At 49.2% G+C, this 20,653-nt stretch overlaps 1 protein-coding gene across 2 annotated transcripts in view; it reads left to right on the forward strand.

Moving 5' to 3' along the window:
- The window catches only part of dock1 (dedicator of cytokinesis 1), a 215,155-nt gene that overhangs the window by 167,412 nt on the left and 27,090 nt on the right, over positions 1–20,653 (forward strand). For both annotated transcript variants that reach the window (XM_062525877.1, XM_062525878.1), the window contains exons 32-40: positions 3,098–3,156; positions 3,843–3,991; positions 5,922–6,007; positions 7,330–7,486; positions 9,530–9,570; positions 10,325–10,415; positions 14,471–14,590; positions 16,991–17,080; positions 17,632–17,736. In XM_062525877.1, the coding sequence (XP_062381861.1) occupies positions 3,098–3,156; positions 3,843–3,991; positions 5,922–6,007; positions 7,330–7,486; positions 9,530–9,570; positions 10,325–10,415; positions 14,471–14,590; positions 16,991–17,080; positions 17,632–17,736 (898 nt within the window). The remainder of the gene's footprint in view (positions 1–3,097; positions 3,157–3,842; positions 3,992–5,921; positions 6,008–7,329; positions 7,487–9,529; positions 9,571–10,324; positions 10,416–14,470; positions 14,591–16,990; positions 17,081–17,631; positions 17,737–20,653) is intronic.

Genomic DNA, 20,653 nt, shown 5'->3' on the forward strand with positions numbered 1-20,653 from the left:
TTGGTACATCACATCACCACACTGGAAATAACGAATGTATTCCACACAGTCCTGCTGCCCCATATTTAAGATGTGCCCATCTGTCTTCACCCCCGCTACTGTCCTTCAGTGTGTGCTACATCAACAGGAATGCTTGGCCCACTCTTCTCCTCCAGCCCTTTTTAGAATTTGCCAAACAGGTCTCAATCTCCGCCCCCCCACCCCTCTACATCCCGTGCCCATCTCCTCTACCTGTCTCCATTTTTAGACGTCCCTTTGAAAGCCCAAGCCGTCATTAGAGCACAGAGGGCCGTGTGAGTGGGTGGGTAGGGGGCTATTTTAGTTGAGAAGCTAGTCTCCCCGTTCTTTTGTCTCTGTGTGTCCCTCTCTCCTGTCCCATCGCTGGCGTCTCTATTGTTCCGGTTCTCTCCGGCTCCTTCCGCCTCTGTCTTCTTTGCACTATCTGCCCACCCCCACCCCTCTGGCCCGGCGCCCCCACGCACGTGCCCTCCACTATTTGTGTCGGAGCACAAGTCCCCGTCTCGTCTGGTCTTATCTGGCCCTGACAGACAGCAGGTGTAGTGGGCGTACGTGAGCGGCGTGCGTAGCCTCTCATTTGAGCGCCGCCGCCGCCGCGCTCCGCCGATAATGCGGCCCGACTATCTGATGGACTGCGTCCCAATTTGCATTGAGCGCGGGTGGGAGCAGGTGAGACTGACTCCAGGACAGGTCTCTCCTCTTCCTCCTCCTCCTCCTCCTCCTCCTCCTCCTGGCTGTCTGCGTTAGTGTTGCCGGTGACTAGACAGGCGGCGGGGAGAGAGTGTCCTCAAACAGCGGTGTCTGTTGTGGCGCCGTGTACTTGTCGGCTTTTCGCGAGCCAGCTTCCAGACAACAGCGGTGTGTGAACAAACAGCCGCAGGCAACCTGATGTGATGGGTTTTGGTGTCTCAGTATGGCTGTGTGTGTGTGTGTGTGTGTGTGTGTGTGTGTGTGTGTTGGGGGGGTGACATCCCTCTGAGGACCAGGCTGCTCCCTCTGCTCTCTCTCTCTCTGATGCTGTCTGCCCCACTGTTATGTGGCAGATGTGTGAGGCTAACTAGCAGAAGTCAGAGGCCCAATGCATTTAGCCCAGCTCCTCCGTGCATCCCTCTCTCTCTCTTCCTCCCTCCCTCCCTCCCTCCCTCTCTCCATACCCCCCCAGCACTCTGTCTCATGTGTGTGTGTTGTGTGCGGTGCGGCGTGGTGTGGTGTGGGGAAGAGACAGTGCTGCCACCTCAGTGCACAGCGTTTGACTCGCTCTCAGGTTACAGAGCGCCGGGCGGCTCTGTCACTCCTCCGTGGCGCCGCGGCGATGGCGACACGCCGCAAATTAAGTTTCAAATACACCGAGAGGAAATGACAAGAGACAGGCAACTGTGTTTGCACACCTGTGTGTGTGTGTGTGTGTGTGTGTGATTGAAAGTGATTGTGTGTGTTTGAGAAAGCTCTCTGGAACTGGATATCCCCTAAAGTAATTATTTGTTAATGGTATCTGCTCCTGTCATGTCTGGTCCAGGGCTGCCATTGAGTCGCTGGGTATGCGCATTGTGCCAATAGCAGATACTGTAGCTCTCACACACATCGCTCTCACAACAGCGCCTGTACAAGAGCCTTGTATAAACACAAGGACACGTGGGAGACCCATAACACACATTTACAGTCAATAACTGACAGCCCTGACATGTTAATGTAATTTACACACACCAGCACACACACGCACACACACACGCACACACGCACACACGTGCACACACACACACACACACACACACACACACACACACACACACACACACACACACACACACACACACACACACACACACACACACACACACACACACACAGAGAGGCCTGCACACACATACACACATGCAGAGCAAGAGATATTGTTGGTCATTAGTTGGTGTGTAAAATGACTTTGGCTCCTTCACCTTTGGGCAGGTATTGGCTCTTTGTTAAGGGCCCCCTAATTTCCCGATGCCTGTCATCATAAATGAGTGGTCTTTTGAGCCCTATTGGCAGGCTGATCGATATGGCATATGAACCGGCGGGCCGCCTGCGGCCAGGGAGAAATGTCAGCGCGCCGCTGATGGCCGCCGCGCCCGGATATTAATGAGTGGCATTAGGGAGGACGCTCAATTCCCCAAACAGCCACTCGCCAGTCCGCTCACGCTCACGCCCGCGTCCTCAATCCCCCGACACGCCGGACGCTCGCGGGCATGCCTGGCATGGCGCCGGCGTACGGGGGCAGCCTGCGTGCTGTCGCGGCACTCCACTCCACTCCACAAACACCTCCGCAGCGCCATCATTTGTCCCCCACACACCTTGACGTGTGCTCGGCTCTCCACAGCGCCCGAATCAATGGCAGGTAGCCTGAATAAGAAGTGGCCATATTTCTCTCCTGGCGCACTCTCTGTCTTGTGCTCCCTCGTTCACACCCCCCTCCTCCACCTTTTCTCTGTCGCTCGCTGTCCGTCATGTGACAGGTGGCGTGGGCTGGCTGCTGCCCACTCGCTCTCTGTGTTCTCTCTCTCTCTCTCTCTCTCTCTCTCTCTCTCTCTCTCTCTCTCTCTCTCTCTCTCTCTCTCTCTCTCGCTCTGTGTGCTCGGTAATGGAGAGATTACTCTGTGCCTTGGGCTTTTGGGAACTCATAAACTAATCCTCCCCAAACCAGATCCGCCGCCTGAATGACAGTTAGCCCTCCCTCTCCCTCTTGTCCTCCCCCCCTCCTCTCCTCCTCCGCAAAAGGTTCTTTTATTCCCCCTCATAGAACTGTTGCCTCATAATCCCGTCACTGCCTTTGTGACTTTTTTCAGGGTTAAGTAGCCAGAGCCCATTATGTGAACAGGTTGGTTATTTTGCAGCAAATGCCATACATGTCCTTTTTTTGTGTTTGAAGGCCTTTTAATGGACTCGCTCTTTTGGATTTGCCTTTCACAGGATATTTTATGATTCACCATCTCTCTCTTTTTCTCTTCCTTCCTTTATCTCACTGTCCTCCCTCCCTTCTCTCCCTCTTTATATCTCCTCTCTCCCCCCCCCCCCCTCTCTCTCTCTCTCTCTTCACCTCTCTCAGGTATCAGGACATGAGGAGGCAGATTGGCTTTGAGATCCGAGATATGTGGTATAACTTGGGTGAGTGTCAGCCATTCTGGAGTATCTGTGCATCAGCCATCTGTGATGTTTGTGCTCTTAAGTACCTTCCTTGTTTCAGCATTATCCCTTTTTATGCTTCACTTTTACCTGCCTTCACAGATGGGTAATAAAAATTGGTGCCTTGTCGCAAAACCCCCCTCTCTTGCTCAGCAGACACACTTTATTATATTTTTTTCCTTTTCGAGTCAGCTGTGATCTCACTCGGTTTTTCTCCTTCGTGACAATTAGAACTGAACGGGCTAAATATAGGTTGCAGCGCTGGTGTTAATTAGTGTTATGGTGGGCGTCGAGCGGCAGCGCCATCACAGAGCAGGAGAGAGCAGAGCGCCCGTCTGCCTGTCACACACACACACCTTCAGAAGCGCACACACACACACACACACACACACACGCGGGAGAGCAGAGCGTGTGTTTTGGTCCCCTCTTCACCCACAACAAGCCTCTCCCAATTAAGATTTGTTTCTCTTTAATTGGGCTGCTTTGAACAGCACACTCCAGAGCACCATACTGTAGGTCCCACTGTACCTGAGCTCATGTGGGTGGAAGGACACAGCACTGTCCCTTGAACATCCAAAATCAATGTTTGTGTTTGTGTTTGGGTCACCTCTGGTCACCTGAAGGCCTCCTGGTGTGAGCTGACTGACCCCTGTGGCTGTGTCCTGCAGGTCCGCACAAGATCAAGTTCATCCCGGAGATGGTGGGGCCCATCCTGGAGATGACGCTGGTGCCGGAGATCGAGCTGCGCAAGGCCACCATCCCCATCTTCTTTGATATGATGCAGTGCGAGTTCCACTTCACACGCAGCTTCCAGATGGTAGGCCTCGCCACGCTCCTCACACACACACACACACACACACACACACACACACACTCCTCTCTCACACACATACACACACAAACACACACACACTCTTCTCTCTCACACACACACTCATCTCTCACACACACACTCCTCTCACACACACACTCACATATATACACGCACACGCACATACACATTCGCTCTCTCTATTTATATCTATCTCTCTCATTATATACATTCACATCACATCAGATGACACACACATCATGTACACAGGTGTCTCCTACTCATTTGTTACATAACACGTATTATTAATATCGTTTGCAAGAAGCATCTTGAAAACGATTGAACAGAAACACGGAGGTGAGAATCTAACACATACAGTACATCCTGTCCATCACCTCTAATATATGCTTATAGCCTCCTGTGAAAACACTGTTTCAGAGGATCACTCCAAAATAACCCTCATGTGAGTGCACTGAGGTGTGAGAGAGAGAGAGAGAGAGAGAGAGAGAGAGAGAGAACAGGGTCAGAGGAGGAGGAGGAGAGCAATTGGCCTGAGAGGCATGAGGGAGAATGGGCCAGACAAGAAGAATGGGTGTAGTGTGCGCAAGCAACTAGAGTTTGCACTTTTGGCTGCGCGGCGCTTTGACGCATGTGGTGTGGAGGGACTGTAAGCACGGGCTTCCCAGGGAACTTAACCTTGTCTTGGAGTTCTGACAAAGCTATTTTGCCGCCACCCCGGCCCTGTGGTCGCTCCCTCTGGCGCTGGAGCGCGGGCCGGAGCAGGAGCAGGAGCTGGAGCAGGAGCTGGAGCAGGAGGGGGCTGCGGGGATGTGGGGGGGATGTGGGGATGTGGGGATGTGAAGGGGCTTTTGTGGCCAAGCTGCTGAGCGCAGCACTTCTCACTGTAAGTGATGCTGCAGGACGCCATGTTCAATCAGGTGCCTGGCCTGTGGCTCTCCCTCAAACCTCTTGCCAGCTCTCTCCACCTCCATCTTCCTCCCTCTCTCCCTTCCTCTCCCTCTCTCTCTCTCTCCCTCTCTCCCTCTCTCTCTGGTGGTAGGGTACTCTGTTAAAGTGGTAGTGAGACACAGTGCTGGGCTAATGCAGTGCAGTCGTCTGTCAGGCACAAGCTCATTGAGAGTGAAGGCAGCCCTCTTATTCCCCACAGTGAAATGTGATCAATTCCTCTTTGGCTTTGACCCCCTTTTTACTGGGCAGGCCTTCTCTGTGTTCCCTCTCTTTATGCCCCCCCTCCCCCTCTCCCTCCCTCTTCCTATGCTACTGTCTTTGACATCCTTTCTTCTTTACTCCTTTCTTTTATTGTGTACTGTCTCTCTCTCTCTCTGCTCTTCCCTGTGCTGTATAAATCAATGGCTTTGTCTGTGTAGACTGTAACTGTAGCTCACATCAACCAAAGCTCGCAAATTGGGTTGTTTCAGCACAATAAGCTGTATTTTTATGCAGCTGCCATATACAAACATAGACAATATTAGGCCCATGCATCACTGTCTGGGGATGTGGGCTCTAACCCCATAACTGTTGCTGCCACTGCCAAGAGGGAAATGGGGAACGGTAGGAACGCATGAGAGGCAGAGAGGCAGGGAGAGATGGAGGGAAGGGGAGAGATGGAGAAAGGGAGAGAGAGAGAGAGAGAGAGATGTATTGTGCAGGGTGCCTTTCCTCTCTTCACCCATGGCCAAATCCATCCGGATGGAAAAGGAGGTTGAGTGTGCTGATGAACAGATTAATACAATCTGAAAAGCACTGGGGCTGAAAAAGTGTGATTAAGAGTGGAAAGAGAGACGCCGGGTCAGATCCCCTCACCAGAGTGAGCGAGGGAGAGTGGGAGAAAAAGAGAGAGAGAGAGAGAGAGACTGCTAATGAAATGAAAAATGAGCCCCCACTGATTATTTATGCCTGCTCTGTCTAATTCCAGTTTGAGAATGAGATCATCACCAAGCTGGACCACGAGGTGGAGGGCGGCCGAGGAGACGAGCAGTACAAAGTCCTCTTTCAGAAAATGTGAGCGCTGATTACCATCCGCCATCGCCATCGCCATCGCCGCTGCTGCGCTCAGGAGCCCAAATCCTGCGATAGCGCTAATAGCGCTAATAGCGCCACACACTCCACACAATCAGAGGGCCGCTAATGATGTGGAGAGGCCTTTCACACGCCACTCACTCACTCGCCCGCTCTCGCCCGCCACGTCACTCACAGGCCCGCCGCCACAATGCCAACGTCCCCCCGCGGCCTTCTCTAATGGAGGCCACGGACGGCTAATGTGCGCCAGTCATTATTGGGCTGATGTTAGCGCTACAGTTGAAGTGTTCAGCCACAGATTAGCTCTGAGCACTGTTTCATTTTTTTTACATCTGACATCAACTATAGAAAATGACATTATGATGGTGGCAGCAGTGGTGGTGAATTTTGTGTGAGCGTATTTTTTTTTAAATTGTTAGTAGTTGTGAATGTTGCCATATTATATAGGAGATCCTGAAGTGCTCCTAATGAAGGAGACTAGAGTAATGTTTTTCAACCTTTTTTGAGCTGCGGTAATTTTTTTAGATGAAAAAAATCCCACAGCACACCACTAACCAAAAACAAATTTACACTCTGTAGCCTGATACAGCAAAAATAATGGCAATTTAGTCTCTACATTTGTTTACAGTTCAGTTCAGAGTCGACATCTTTCCTTTTAAAGTAAGCCTATCCATCACTGTTTTATTTTCACCCATACAGAGTAGATATTAGAAAGCTAGATACTGCATTGTCTGTCGAGTTCTATTGCGGCATAGGCTGCGTGAAGGCGGCTGACATATTGCTGGAAACACTTGCCGACAATCAGAGACACCTGTCTGATTTGTAATCAGACACACCTGTTTCTCCATTGGCCTCCCGTGATTGTTGCCTTCACCGTGATGATTTCCCTACGTTCTGGAGCCCAATGCTGTATCTAGCTATCTAATAGGCCTATCTATTTTTCACCACCACTTCTCATGCACATCGCTTAACTGGGAACTTATTGCGCTACCTACTGCCACTCACTGACACGAGAAGATTAATTTACTCAACAAGGCACTACATTGCAGGCACAGACGCTCAACAATGGCATAGCCTGCTATTTACAACAACTAAATGCATGTTTATGGACCGATTAAGTGAAATTGGGCAATTTCCCACGACGCACCTGATGATGTCTCATGGCACAGCGGTTGATAAAACAGACTAGAGGACTGACCAGACTGTTGTGTTGTGTTGTGTTGTGTTGTGTTGTGTTGTGTTGTGTTGTGTTGTGTTGTGTTGTGTTGTGTTGTGTTGTCTTATGCTGGTTTTGTGTTGGTCAGTTTACTGGAGCACTGCAGGAAGCACAAGTACCTGGCCAAGACAGGTGAGAACTTTGTGACCCTGGTGGTGCGTCTGCTGGAGCGTCTGCTGGACTACCGGACCATCATGCACGACGAGAACAAGGAGAACCGCATGAGCTGCACCGTCAACGTGCTGGTGAGGAGCGAGTGACTCAGACACGGCACACAGCACTGATGCAGCAGCACATTAGCCTGCATAGAGAGAGACAGAGAGAGTCACACGAGTGCACTGAGTGCGTCAGCATATGCATGCACAGGGCTCGCCCTGAGGCCTTAATGTATTGTGCACATGCTGAACACACACATACACACACACACACACACACACACACACACACACACACACACACACACACACACACACACACACACTCACTAATGGTGAATGCACAGGAGTACACAACTCCTCCAGGGCCACTTGAAATGCATTCACTTCTTGGAAAGCCAACACCATCCACAAACACACACAAAAAAAAAAACTCCCTTATGTAAAAAGCCCACCTGTAAAAACTGAAAATGTTGTACAAATAATTAGTCCAAATTAAAGCTGAGTTACCCAGGGCTCAATCCATCCGTAATATTGGGCCTCTGTGCCGGAGCTGCGAGGCAAACCACACCAGCAATAAAGCCCAGCGCAATAACAGCACGCCCAAGCACGCCTCGCGCAAAATTGATTCCAGGTTGATCCCGATAAGGGACTCCAAATAGCATTTTACACGCCGTCAGACAAAGGGAGAGCGGAGTCGACAGCTCCTCTCCGCCGCATTTATTAACCTGTGATCACACAGGGAGTTTATCTCAGAAGGGCCCGGCGCACACACTGACATTTCAGCAGGGTAGCTATGAAATGTCAATACCTTTTAAACAGGCCAATACGGAGCGGTGAAGCCACCAGCGCCCCTGTCCAGCCTCACCTCGGCAACGTTTCACGAGCCCCAAATCAGCTTTTATGAAGTGCACATAACCACAGGTTGACTAGCACGGAATAGCTGTTTATTTTCTTTGCGTTTCAAACTGGGACTGAGAGGTCTGGTCGAAAGGTCATATCGCAGTATTTTTAATCACGAATATTCTAATCACAACCCATGCTCTGAATAGCAATGTACAGTTTGTTCCCAATGTTGACATGCACTGTGAAGTATAGCCACTGCCAGACTCTATCCGGTGGCTTTCTCCATTTCCACAGTTAAAACCTTTAAAAGTTTTCTTAAGTATATTCAACAAAGTCGAAGTCAGCAATGTCCAATAAATAACATGAGCGTAAATGGCATAACATTTTAAAATATTCTCTCAAATGTCAACCACCGGCACCTTTTATCTTGCTTTGCATCTTGTTACCCAAGTTGAATCGTTTAAATGTACTTGAGGCTGAACAGGAAAGAGACTCCGAAATGTGTCCAGTCAGCACAGCCTTTTGTTCTGCTCCATCATAACACTGGTGTGTTGATGCAGAGATCCATATGATTATTCCTCCTCCAGTTAGATGAATTCTGGACGCATGAGTAGCTTTATGTGGAATGACACAAATGTCTAGGATTCCCCTGAAGGAGATTGGAAATTGTGGATCGAGTACTACATCTCACTTGGCTCAGTCCATTTCCAACTGTGATGGCTCATGCTAATGGCACAGCAGCCCCTGGTATGTAGAATTTGATCACACCTGATCATTTGTCACCTGTGATCCGTCACTGGCACGGTTCAACATTGAGCATGTACGTTCCGCCCACACAGTTGTTTTGTTGTGTTCTATTCATGTATGCCTACCCAGCGTCAGATCCACTATAAACATAGCACCATACTGTGCCATTTGCAGCACGTTTTCACACAAATCCTCCAGGAGGCAGGAAGTGCTAAACTAAACAAAGAATTTCAAGCTTCAGTGCACTGCTCTCAGACGTGAGATACAAACACTATTGCACCTGTGATTCCATCGGAGTCCTTGCATTTCCAAATACTCTGGAAATGGCACCCCTTTACTTGGGTATAATTTACAGATTTGGAGATTCCTGTCAACTTTGTTGCTGAAACCCCCACCACCACCGTCTCATATACCAGTATCTTTAAGGCAACTGTATAATGTCATGTTGGAATTTGCATTGAGCTCCTGCCGTTTTGCAAGATTAGCACAATGTGCCAACCCAGCATGTCTATTAAAAGCCGTCTCCTTCTGTCCCACCAGAACTTCTACAAAGAGATTGAGAGAGAGGAGATGTACATCAGGTAAGAAGCTTTTGTTCGCCTCTCCACCTCATATCCCTGCCATTTACCATGCTTATATTGGATGTCTTTGTAGACACAAGGTACAATCTCAGCTGAAATGTGTTTCTGTAGGTCAGCCCGTATTATTAACTGTAGATGTGAGGAGGGTGTTTGTGCAGGCCCGGGTGTGTTACGCAAGTGCAGGTGGAAACTGAATGTACGGCGGAGGACAGTGTGTGGCGGAGAGGCTTTGACCGCCGCTCCCTGTTCCCGCTGACCTCTCCTATCTGGCGTGTCAGACGAGGTCTTTCCAGAACAATAAGATCTCATTTGCGCAGCTTTTGATGTCGCCAGTGTTTGCAATAAAAATGCAAATCCATAGAAGAGCGTCCGAGGGATTTATGGCTTCCTGGCCGCTTTTCCTTCTATTTGTTAATCTCACGTTTCACCTTTAATTTGAAACTTCATTAGACTGCGGGGACAAAACATGTCAATTGTGCTGTGATTTAACAGTTGGATATGAGGTCTATTGAGTGCCGTGCTCTTTGATCAGTTGTTCTCCCCGTACCCATCAAAAGCCCACTAGTTCTCTCTGTCAGCTAAGCAGAGCTCATTAAATAAGATGCAGAGATGAGGGGGGAATAGCAGCTCAAGGTGACACACACACACACACACACACACACTCACACAGACAGACAGTGGAAAGAGAGTTTGCTTGAGTCGGTTGAAACTCAGCCCAGTTTTGGATAATAGTGTTTTTGTGCTCTGTCCTCAGGTACCTGTACAAGCTGTGTGACCTCCACAAAGAGTGTGATAACTACACTGAGGCCGCATACACTCTGCTGCTACATGCCAAGCTACTTAAGGTACCCTCTCTTGCTCTCTTCCTCTCTCCTCCTCTCTCCTCCTCCTCCTCCTCCTCCACTCATGTGCTCTGTGTCTTGCCTCCCATCTGCAATCCAGCCTTGTCCTTGACTACAAGTATGATCATTTGAATGACTCCATTTGCATTGAGTGTCCCTCTCTTCCCCTCTCTCTCTCTCTCTCTCTCTCTCTTTCTCTCTCTCTCTCTCTCTTTGTGTGTGTGTGTGTTTATGTAGTCATATCTCTCCTAAGATGGGAGGGTTTCCCCTGTGCCAATATCAGCAGATTAACATGGAGATATGTGTTGCCAGACATGATTCTGTGGCAGTCCTACCCAATACATATAAACATTGTGGATGATAACATTGCCACCTTCCTGGAGCTTGTCTTCTCTTGCCCCACAGTCTCCTCCTCGCCTGCCCATATTTCCCTTTCAAATCTCCACCTGCTACACGTCTAAAATTGCCCCAACAGGCGGATGAATTGAATCAGAAAATTGGATCCGGGAAAATCGAACCCGCTAACAGACGCCGCTTTTTGGAGATATTTATTTATTTCTCTTAAAGCGAGTTGAAATAAGGATTAGGGGTGTCGCGCCGCACGGCGCTCCAGAAAGCTCTGTGGTGGCAGTGGCAGCACACAGACAGAGATAGGGCAGTGGTGTGCAAATAGAAACGTTTATCGAGTGAGATGGATAGAGTCTGGCTCTCTCTCTCTCTCTCTCTCTCTCTCTCTCTCTCTCTCTTCTTCCCTCCCTCCTCTCTCTCTCTATCTCGATCTCTCTCTCTGTGCTCCCTCTCTCTCTCTATCTCTGCTTCCACTCTCTCTCTCTCTCTCTGTCTCACTCACTCACTCACTCTCTTTGCTGAAGGCCTGATGCTGGGCGGCTCGATCCATATGAAGGCACAGGGGCCGGTAGCAGTAGTACATGGCGGGCCTGTTTAATCCTGTCTGCCAGCAGATAGCTGATGAGAGGAGCAGAGTTGCTGAGCAGCAGGCTTTCCTCTGCCTTTGTACAGGCCAGGCAATGCAAATGAGCTGTGCTATTTGATCCACCTAGCGCGCCTCCACCAGGAAGTTGTGCGCCTTGGAACTGGGAGAGCACAAGCCCTCTGACATCAGGGCACTGAAGTGAACCCCAGCGTGCGTGTGTGTGTGTGTGTGTGTGTGTGTGTGTGTTACAATTCTGATTTCTGCGGTCAGTGTGTGCTTATGTTTCTGTGTGTTCACTTTGGCACGTTGTGACAGCCTGTGCCCTTCCCTGCCTACCTGTCTTATAGCTACATGTTTTGGGGCAGGTGACTGTTTGCTTTACTGCCTATTCTCTCTCTCTCTTTCTCTCTCTCTCTCTCTCTCTCTCTCTTGTACGTGTACACACACACGTACACACACACACACACACACACACACACACATTTTTTTCCAATCCAATTTCAACTCAGAGAAGCTTTTTTGGCATTACTCACGTTTCAACACAATTAGACAAGCAAATGCAATATCTGTTTGAGTAAAAATGCAAGATGAAAGAAAAGGAACAACCGCACAATGTTTAAGTTCACTCACTTCCAAGCGAGCAGGTGCTGTGCTGCACTTCTGTGCTCTCCCAACACATATGGGAGCTCGTCTTCATTTCTTCAATTCTGAAATTGAGCCATAATTTGATCAAATTGTTGTAAGTAAAGATGAGAAAAGTAGATTTCTAACTGATGTGTTGACCGCATTCAGTGGTGAATGTCTTTCATCCTGTACTACTAACTGGATTGGAAGCACAAGCTGCCTGTGTCTTTCCTCTATGGCCAGGGAGTGTTCTTATTCAGTAAGATGTCAGCAATTGTCTGTGCATTCTCTAATTTCTGTTAGATTTGGTGCTAATTCATCATTAGTTAAATTCTTTTGAAACTGTTTGCTTTGTTTGATTGCTAATTTTTTTTTAAGCCAGTATAGATAATTGGAATACTCATCCTGTCTTTGTTTTTTCAACTTGTTTGAGTTTTGTCTGTGTGGTGTCTATTGAATTTTAGATTATATTTTGTTGTCGAGTATTCAAACGGCTCTCTCTCTCTCTCTCTGGTTGTCTTCTCTTTTGTAAAGGGCGGCTATAGTGACATTCGTCAGGGTTAGAAAACATTATGTGATCAAGGTGGAACGTTTCAATTGGGCTTTTGTCCCATGCATCACAATCTCTCTCTCTCTCTCTCTCTCTCTCTCTCTCTCTCTCTCTCTCTCTCTCTCTCTCTCTCTCTCTCTCTCTCTCTATCTCTTTATTTATATCTCTCTCGCTCTCTCTTTTTCAATTTATCTCTGTCTCTCTCTCTCTCTCTCTCTCCACTTTCCATTGGACACTGGAGGAATGTGTGTCTTTCTCTCTTTTTCAGCAGTGCGGTGTAACTCGCATACAAAGCCTTAGTGAAGGAGAAAGTGTCATCATGTTTGTTTATATCCCATTTCAGCATGCTAGTACTATGGCATGGAGGTGCAATATTCAGCATCATTTCTTCTTCCTAGGACAGCACTCGATTGTCCTTTAGAATTGTGTTGAACTTTATAGCACACATTTTGTTTTTTTGCAAAGACTCAGCCTTGACAGATGACTGTGCGTGTGTGAGAGAGAGTAGACGAGCGAGAGAGCGGGAGTGATTAGAAGTGGTGGTGGTGGTGTGGGTGTGTGATTGTGTGCATTGGCGTAGCTTTGAGTAAAGCTTGTTGTGCTAGTTCCTACTCGAGCTTTGTTTGTTTTGCCTTAATGGTTTTCAATTAGCTTATTGATAATGAGAGTGGCAGTGAGCACTAAGCTATCCTCCACAGCAGCACTCCCAGATCTCCCATGCCTCTGCTGCATCTCAGATCCCCTGTGCTCTCTCTGCTGATGGATACGGGGGAGACGCAAGTCTAAGAGTGGCCATAGCATGAGCACCCAGAAGTCAGTCAAGCACTAATTGCCTTCCAACTCAGCTCCGTCAAGCAGGAATGTTCGCCAAGAAGTGTGTGTCTTCCAACGTGGTCCTGAGACCCATGGAAGCCCCCCCCCCCCCCCCCCGTGCCACCACACCACCCACAGTGCCAATTGCCCTCTCTCAGGGGCAGTAAGTCTGTTGTGACAGTGCTAGCGTTGGCCTCGCAGCTGGAGCCAATGAGGCCTCGCCGGCTGCCAGTCAGCTGGGTGGCTCCAGCCAATGGGGTGGCTCATTAGGGCGTGGAGGACAGAGCGCGAGGTCAGCACAAACGGAGCGACGGCCTTTTCTAATCTTTTCACTTGTTCTCACCCCCCCGCCCCCACCCTAGCCATCCCCTCTACTCTCGCTTGTTTACCGAATCAAACAGAATGTGTAATGAATATTAGGAAGCGGCCCCGCATAAATCAATGTTATCTGATGGCAGCTTGTTGCGCTCACATGAGTAATGCCTGGCTGCCTCGGCCTCCCTCGGTCTCTCAGCTCCCCTCCACTGGAGATGCTGCCAATATCCTCAGCTAGGATCAGAGCTCTCGTGTAGAGCGGGGCACAGAACTCCCCCTCTGGAGAATCAGCTCACTGTGTGTGTGGCTCTTTTTGCATGCGTGTGTGCGTGTGCGTGCGCATATGTGCATATGTGTGCTCTCTCTGTGTTTGTGTGTGTGTGTGTGTGTGTGTGTGTGTGTGTGGGTGTGGGTGTGGGTGTGGGTGTGGGTGTGGGGGTGGGGGTGGGGGTGGGGGTGGGGGTGGGGGTGGGGGTGGGTGTGTGTGTGTGTGGGTGTGGGTGTGGGTGTGGGTGTGGGTGTGGGTGTGTGTAGGTGTGGGTGTGTGTAGGTGTGGGTGTGTGTGTGTGTGCTGTCTCCGTCTTTCTGTGTGTTTTTCTTCCGTGTTTTCACTTGAGTATTTGTCTGTCAGGTGTTAATAAAAGATGCTTGAGGAGATGATGTTTGTGTGAAATGCAGGAACTGTCATTTGCAGCAGCCGATGCTGACGGGCATAAAGCAATCCCCCTGCTGTCCTTAGTGTTTCCTCTGTGTTTGTTTGTTTGTTTGTTTGTGTTTGTGTTGTGTTTAATGTTTATGCTCTGTGACGTGTTTACTCCGCAGTGGTCCGAGGATCCCTGCGCTGCCCATCTCACCCAGAGGGACGGCTACCAGGCCACCACGCAGGGTCAGCTCAAAGACCAGCTCTACCAGGAGACCATCAACTACTTCGACAAGGGCAAGGTCAGGATTCTACTGGCTCATTTCCCATCATTTAGGGGATTCTTACACTGTACCCAGGCAGGGTTGAGCTGCTGTGCTCTAGAATCTTTGGCGTGATCGTGGGCACGATCTCAAGCCCAACCGTACCATGCCCGAGTCCACCACCTCGACATGGATAAGCGTTCCGTGTCCGGGTACGGCACAGAGCAATCACACTAGTCCAACGAGCCAAACTTTGGGGGTCAAACGTACTCGGGTGCTAGCCTGGAAAATCCAGACCTTTCAGATGTATGTGCTGACTATAGCAGTGGAGCAGGACCTGCTAGGCCTTCTCTGCAGCTATTCATCTATTTTCAAACTGATGAGAAAAACATGAATTGTTAGAAGTAGAGATGGGGGAAATAATAGTTTTGAGTGTATATACTCTTTTGATCCTGTGAGGGAAACTGTGAGGGAGACTCTTTATCCAGTCACGTTCCATTCTCTGCCAAGCACTGGCTCAGGCTTTCAATGTGTTCTCAGCACATTGCATTGAGAAGGAGTTATATTTTGGCTATACTGGTTTAATTACTGGTGTCAGATTTACTTATTTTGACACTGAACAAATCGTTATTGAAAGCCCTGTCACAAAACCTACGGTTCACCTCTGCTATACTGTAGGGTCAAAATTGTAAAAAAAAGCACTCATTCCAACTCTGCTAAAATATTTCCGCCTAGTTTGTGTAGAAAAAGTGGGCAGGATTTGCCCTTGTGTGCTGGGACAGGTTCAGTTTGCCCAATCTGTTCCTAATGGTCTGGGCCGGGAAGGATTTGGAGATAACTGCTCTGGCCCCCAGCTTTGATTGAACAAAGTAATGAGCACCTGTCAGCCTGGTTGCTGGGAGTCGAGTGAATTTCTAAACAGGCACAGTGGAAGGCTACTATGACAGCCACGATGCAGGCCCTTTAATCCCCGCTGGCAGGAGATGGCTGATGAGAGGACAGAAATGCTGAGCAGCAGTGTTTTTCTCCTCTCTTAAAGTCCATCCTCTTCACCTTGTACATGCCAGCCAATGCAAATGATCCCTTGATGCTGTTGCCCCCTTAAAGAGGTTATGCAGCTGACCTGAATGGCAAAGAGCTGGCGGTGGCTGGAGGAGGGGGAGTGTGTGGGGGGTGTGGGGACGTGCGACAGCCTCTCAGCCGCTCTCTGAAGCCTTGGGGTCCCTGTGGCTGGCAGGTCAGGAGACAGCAGAGAGGGCTGCGACAACGCTGCGGCTGACCCGGTCTGTTTGAGTAGCAGTCACACACTACTCCTGTCAAGGACAGCGCTGCCAAAGGGATTACAAATGCAGGGGACTTGGAGCTCGCCTTCCCGATCACTATCTCTGTTCTCTCTTTTTCAGACCTTCTGGGTTGGTGTGTTTGTCTTTATTTCTTTCTCTTGTCAGGTCTTTTTTTATATTGTTGTGCTCTTTCTCTGCTATCTGTCTTCATTAATATTTTAGCTTCTTTATGTCTGCATCGCTCTTTGTCTTTAAGTCTGTATTGGTGTAGAAAACAGATAAACCGTTCAGTCATAGCAACTGGTAAAGGCTGTTGATGCATCAAGCGGAAGCCTCGGCCAGCGTTTGGTCAATGTTTGGAAAGCGTTCCCCTTCAATAGCCATCAGCCTTGTGGGATGAGTGCAGATGGCAGCCCATGCCCCCCCCCCCCCCCCCCCTCACTCTGGAGACCTCACCCCACAGCCCAGCCAGCACGGCAGCCGTCCTCCGCTCCGTCCACTAGTGTCCAGCCCAGGGGCATTCCCTCAGTCAGCTCGCCAGGAAAGAAAAAAATCCATTTGTCCTCCTCTCAACCCACCTTAAATAGCAGATATTAATTGCACTTAGAATATGAGCCGCTGAATGGTCAAGTGACTCATTCGTTTGTACTGAATTGCAGCTGGCGGTGTAGCAGAGCGGTGTTAAGCGTGAGGTATAATTCACACGCTGGGCTTTAAATTTCACGGCCAGGCGGGCGACCGCCTCCCTGTCATGGGCTGCCATTAAAGTTGACTGCTTCCCTTGTCACGTGTAAGTCATCGGGGGGCGTTGTGCGTGGTCAGCTGAAGCGCGTCGGGCGGCCGCTCCCGCCGCGGTGACTGATGCCCGGCCGCTCTGCTGAGGCGTCTCCCGTTTCACCGCACCGATCACACATTCGTCTTCTCCCCTTGAGCGACGCCGATCCTTCCTGGTCATTAAAAGAAAAAGGCCTCGCCACCTGGGAATATGACAAATGTTTGTCTTCTGTAGCTTTGACTCCTGGGGGTTTTGTGCATGATAGCAGGCTGGGAAAAACCCCGTTTGACATGCCTTTTTCTGTGGGTTTTGGGGCAACTGTAGCAATGTTTTCCTATGCATTTCAGACTTGTCATGCTGATGTTGTCTGTGGCATTTCAGATGTGGGAGGAGGCCATCATTCTGGGGAAGGAGCTGGCTGAGCAGTACGAAAACGAAATGTTTGACTTTGAGCAGCTGAGTGCTCTGTTGGTAAGTGCAGACATTTCTGTTTTTTTTTTTTTTACTTCACCCCTGATGTGTCAAACTGTTCAAGTTGGAGACATAATGGTAAAAACAAGGCGTGTCATTAAAGGAAATGTGATGTGGAGAAATGAGAAATGTGTCCGTGTATGTGCATGAATGTGGAGGGAATATGGAGAGCAGGAGCTGGCCCAAGCCCACTTCTGGAATCCAATCAATTCTTTTAATTAGTCAGTTGTGGGCTAAAGGAGATGGAAAGCTCATGAATGCCGCTGCTCTTGAGGAAGAGGACGGGACTAATCCTGTTCTCCGGGCCTTACTGCCTTTTCCGCTTTGCGGACCGCACTAACTGAGCTTGAATTAGGAGAATCACGTGGAGGGGTAGTCATCAGCGTCCTCCCCAGTGAAGCTGTTTCTCTACATGGCCTCAAGCTCGTCTTTGCAGCATGTTTATACACTAACATAGCATGGCATTGTAAACCTCAGGGGGGCTGTACAGCACACAGGTACCTCCATTATAAATGCATGCGTGTGTGTGTGTTTTTTGTGTTCCTCTGCAGCGCAAGCAAGCTCAGTTCTACGAGAACATCGTCAAGGTGATCCGGCCGAAGCCTGACTACTTTGCTGTGGGCTACCACGGCCTGGGCTTCCCCTCGTTTCTCAGGGTGAGTGAAACACGCCACCGCCGCTCTGGCCAGGAGCCACAGGCCAATCCGCACACATTAAATAAGCAACGGCGTAACAGACAACCTTCAGCTTCAGGTGCCTCCAATCCTCCCTCTCGCTCTCTCCCTCCACGCCCGTACTGGAGCGTGCGCTCACCTTGTCGTTTGGCTAGTCTGCCGGGAAGCCGAGGAGGCAAAACACGGTGCGGGAAACACTCTCCTCGTGCTCGTCTTTTCCTCCCGCCCTCACCTCCGCTCCAAACGGGAACGACGGGAGAATCTCAAACAGCCGTCTCGCTACAGTGAGCCAGCGCTCCACTCGCCCTGGAAAGGCGCCCTTCACTTAGAGAGAGGCGTGCGTTTGGCTCAAGTGGGGGTGCGCCCATCGCAGCAGATCAAAAATAAAATACATAAATGATGTTTAATCAATGGGGCCAGGTGAAAGGTGGCTGCTTTTAGCCTCTGGTGGTGTGATGGTTTAATTTGTTGCTTGTGCATTAGCCAGGCATGACCCGCAGGCTTTCCTAGTAATGCAAGCAATCAGGAGAGCCAAGGGTTTTATAGATACATAAATTCTTTCTGTGCAGCGCCGTTTGTTTATTTATTTTGCACACCTGTTTGTTTATTAAGCAGGTGCTCATGAGCCAGCATCCTCTCTTTGCTGATTGCTCATCCTGAACCCCCCCCTGTTTGCCAAATAGTCCATCATGTCATTTGACCAGTATACCTTAGGAGCGCATGAAGCAATGCAATACCAGTGCAGTAACAGTACTGATGGACTCCCCAGCTTATCTCTAGTGTTTTTCAGAGCTCTCTGCTATCTGATGGAGATGGACTTTTCACATCCACCATCTATATATACACACTGCTGCACTGTGCTGCCTGGGGATGTCTCGGAAGCCTTATTCACATGCTGCTCTGGTCTAAATCTATCCATCAGTCATTGTGGCGACTCCTGATAATCTTCATGGGTATTAATAAAAGAGCTTTTGATGAGAGATGGCCCCAGAGTTAAAGCTTCTAAATGCATATCAGTCTACTTCTATTCCCTAAAGTTGGCCAGACTTTGAAGGGGACAAAGCTAATCGAGTGCAAGTCTTCTGGGTGACCCGGCCCCTGCGAGGCCCTGACTGTGTTGCCATGGCACCTGATGGGGGTGGTCTGTGGCAGGGTTGCCGTGGAGAGGCTCCACACCCCCGACGTTCCACGGAAATCTTCCCAAATGCGCTTTATGTTTTGGAAACTCCCTGCAACAATGGATTAATGGATGGCAGCTTATCTCTCCTTCCCTCCCCCTCCCTCTCTCTTTATCTCTCTTTCTCTCTCTTCCTCTTTCTCTTTCTCATGCTCTCCCACTCCCCCACTCCCCCCTGTTCAGTGGAGGTAGAGCTGCTCACCTTAGCTATAGATTTGGCGGAGATGAATGGCCCACTCCTGCACAGTCCAGTAAGCTGTTGTAAGGGTCAGCATAGTTGCTGCTGCAGAGCCGTGTGTGTGTGTGTGTGTGTGTGTGTGTGTGTGTGTGTGTGAGGATACCTCCGTGTACCCGCTGCTTCTTGTTTATTCTCAGTAAAATGAACTGTAAAAGTAAGCAGTGTGGACCGCACCCTTGCAGGGCCTCAGTGGTGCTATGGCAGTGGAATGAGGTAACACAGGGTCTAGTCCTCATATTACGCCCAGCCCCACTTAACCAAGCTCAGGTAATAAAGAGATACTGGGCCTGAATAATCCCCATGCTCTGGCACTCGCAACTAATTACCAACCAGGACGCCGGTGGCTAAATAATGCAGGCCAAGATTTGCACTGACCCCCCTCACAGGCAATGAAGTCATTAATAGTAGGGAGGATTACATTGCCAAAACAACACCGCTCTCAGCCTGCTTCTATTATGTGAATTGCATTTCTAAATGAAGAGGGCCTCGTCATAAATGCTCTTTGCTGGTGATGAATTGCATAATTATGTATCCTCTGCATTCGTCTCCGCCTGGGCAGTCGGGTGCCAAGTTCATTTCCTCTCTCCAAATGTAGATAAATGCGGTGAGAAGTGTTTTTATTTGGGCGCGCACATTGCTAGTTGTGTTTGTGGTTATCGCCCCTTTGTCAGGAGTAATAGTAAATCGTATGAAGAAATCAATAACTCTGATAAAGGCACTTGTTTTTCCGCCCCTGAGAATTGATTTTGCGCAATGGGCTTAATGCAGATGCTTATGATGTATTACTTGCTAATGTAGGCAAACAGCAGGATGTTTTAAATAGTATATTAAATGCTAAACTGCAGCTCTTAATCTGCCAGCTCGGTGCCCTCAGGGGATTCAAGTAGAGATGGACTGAAATTATAGACGAGGCAGGTGCACAGTGGAAATCCAAAGGTGATGCTGTATTCGATTAAATGAATGTTCTACAGAAGCATGGCACAACATATCTTTATTTGCTAACCACTGATAGAATGGTCGCTGTGCTGCATAGACATTTTCTGGGCATGTAAGACTGCTGTTTTTATAAAAATGTAGGAGTAATGTGTGTGGTGCCTGATTATGACTATGTCAACTTGGTGCCATCTATGTCAGGAAATTGTCTGTGGGAAGACGTCCAAATTTGTGTCTGTGTATTGAAGACGCCACAGCGTAGAGCTGTTAGAAGCTGCACATACATCTGGCTGGATGTTCTGAGAGCCCCATTCTGTTCTGCCTGTCTTGCTTGGCTGCTGCAGAAACAATAACAAGAGCGCTCTCCTGGAAGGAAGTTGCTGCTTGAAATGGGCGCTTAGCACAATTGTGAATCCGTCTGGTTAGCCCCTCTTCCCTTCTCCACTTGTAGAGTTGAAAGGGTTTGGACTGAGGGAAAGAGAAGCCAGCTCTCAGGAATTCACAGTTTGGTTGACACAGAACAACGTGTTCAACACTGCCTGTTTTTGTAT

The sequence above is a fragment of the Sardina pilchardus genome, chromosome 22 (genome assembly GCF_963854185.1).
Source record: "Sardina pilchardus chromosome 22, fSarPil1.1, whole genome shotgun sequence".
In the NCBI taxonomy this organism is placed as follows: Eukaryota; Metazoa; Chordata; class Actinopteri; order Clupeiformes; family Clupeidae; genus Sardina; species Sardina pilchardus.